The 1,617-nt window shown below is 58.4% G+C and overlaps 1 protein-coding gene across 1 annotated transcript in view; it reads left to right on the top strand.

Annotated features, from left to right (window-relative positions):
* The window catches only part of CEP164 (centrosomal protein 164), a gene marked incomplete in the record, with an annotated part of 82,259 nt that overhangs the window by 78,818 nt on the left and 1,824 nt on the right, over positions 1-1,617 (top strand). The window contains 2 exon segments of the mRNA XM_027765688.1: positions 13-264; positions 1,073-1,139. Of these exon segments, the coding sequence (XP_027621489.1) occupies positions 13-264; positions 1,073-1,139 (319 nt within the window).

Genomic DNA, 1,617 nt, shown 5'->3' with positions numbered 1-1,617 from the left:
CCCCCCCCTCCCCCCCGCCGCTGCTGCCGCCCCCGCCCCCGCCCCCACCACGCTTCTCCACGCCCACTCAGGACCCTCTGCGGCCGTCCAGGGGCACCCCCACTCCCACCCACCCCTCTCTGACCAGGGTCTCGGCCTCATCCTCTGTTACACCCGTGTCCACCCGGTGGGCCTGGGACCCTGGGCTGGGACCCCGGCTCTCCTCCTCCGTGGCTCAAACAGTGGATGACTTCCTGGAGGAGAAATGGAGCAAGTACTTTCCAGGTGAGCCTCCCTCCAGGCAAGCCTTTCCGCCGTCCCCTTCTTCCTCTTTCTTCCTTCTCTTCTGCCCTCTTTCTCCTCCTCTTCCCTTTTGCTGTTTCTTCCGCCTATTCCTTCCCACCAACCTTGTCAAGGTCCAATGGTCCATTGACTTTATCCGGATGGTCCCTGGAGAAGGAGACCCAAGGAGGCCCCGCGGTTGCAGCTCTGTGGGTCAGGAGGATTCGAATGGAGCCTGGGCCGAGTAGGGTCTTTGTCCTGGATCCAGAGCGCAGTAGACCTTAAAAGGTCGTCATTGTCATCATAATGCTGCCTCATCTCGTGGGCCAGGCATTTTATAAACAGTTTTATTTAGTCCTTTATAAGAATTCTCTGAGGTAGTAACTATTTATCCCCATTTTACAGATGGGAAACAGATGAGAAGGATAAATAGGCCCCAGGGTCCTCAGGGAGGAACGCACTGGGTTTTGACCTCATGTCTCTGCGGATCCAGGATCCCACTCATATCCCCTTGGCTATGTGGCTTTTTGCTCTGGGCCAGGTGGCCTCCCCTGGTCTCCGAGCCCTGCTGAGGAATGTAAAAAGACATAATAACACAGTCATTTGAAAGCAAGCGTTTTTAAAAGCATTCTTTCTGCTCCAGCCCGCATTGACAAGTGGGGTACATTCTGGGAGTGAAATGAGTGGGCCGATTTCTGTCTGTCACCTGTCTCACCTACCGCCACTGAAACTTCCCCTGCTCATGTGTGTTCTGGGGGTGCTGCCTTGGCCACGCCTCCCATTCCTGAGCTGTTGGCGCTCCCTCTTGCAGCTGGCCTCCCTTTGCTCAGCAGCGGCCCTGTGCCCCTGGAGAACAGGCTGGGGTATGTGTCTGCCAGGTAAGCCTCCCTAGGCCCTGGGGGGACCACCCGGTCAGGCTGCTCACCGTGCTCCCTAGGACGGCTCAGGAGGCCAGGCGGGGCCCCAATCTACAGAGCTGCCCATGGCTTGCCTGGGTCGGGGGCACCCTGTGCACCCAGGGGACAGTCTAGTCCACAGCGCCGAGGGCCAGTGGGCAGGCTGGGCTTACCCGGCCAGCTCCAGGAGGAAGCTGCTGTGTGGCACCTGTCGGGGAGGGCAGCCCCTGGTGGAGCCCACAGACTGCCCCTTGCCACGGCCCTTCCAGCCCTGGAGCCGGGCCTTTCTTTCTCTTTGCCCTTGAGCTCTTGTTTGTTTCCTATCATTTCCTTCTTCCCCAAGTCCTGCTGAGCAACATCTGGAGCAAGGGCACCCTGTGGGGGAGACAGACGGGCAATTATTTAAACCTGTTATTAATTTCCCATTCATCTTAATCCTTGCCAAGTGTCTCCCCCCCCC

The sequence above is a fragment of the Tupaia chinensis genome, unplaced genomic scaffold (assembly GCF_000334495.1).
Source record: "Tupaia chinensis unplaced genomic scaffold, TupChi_1.0 Scaffold139431_1, whole genome shotgun sequence".
NCBI lineage: Eukaryota > Metazoa > Chordata > Mammalia > Scandentia > Tupaiidae > Tupaia > Tupaia belangeri.
The sequence above is the reverse complement of the archived record's forward strand: the minus strand, read 5'-3'. Positions and strand labels throughout refer to the sequence as shown.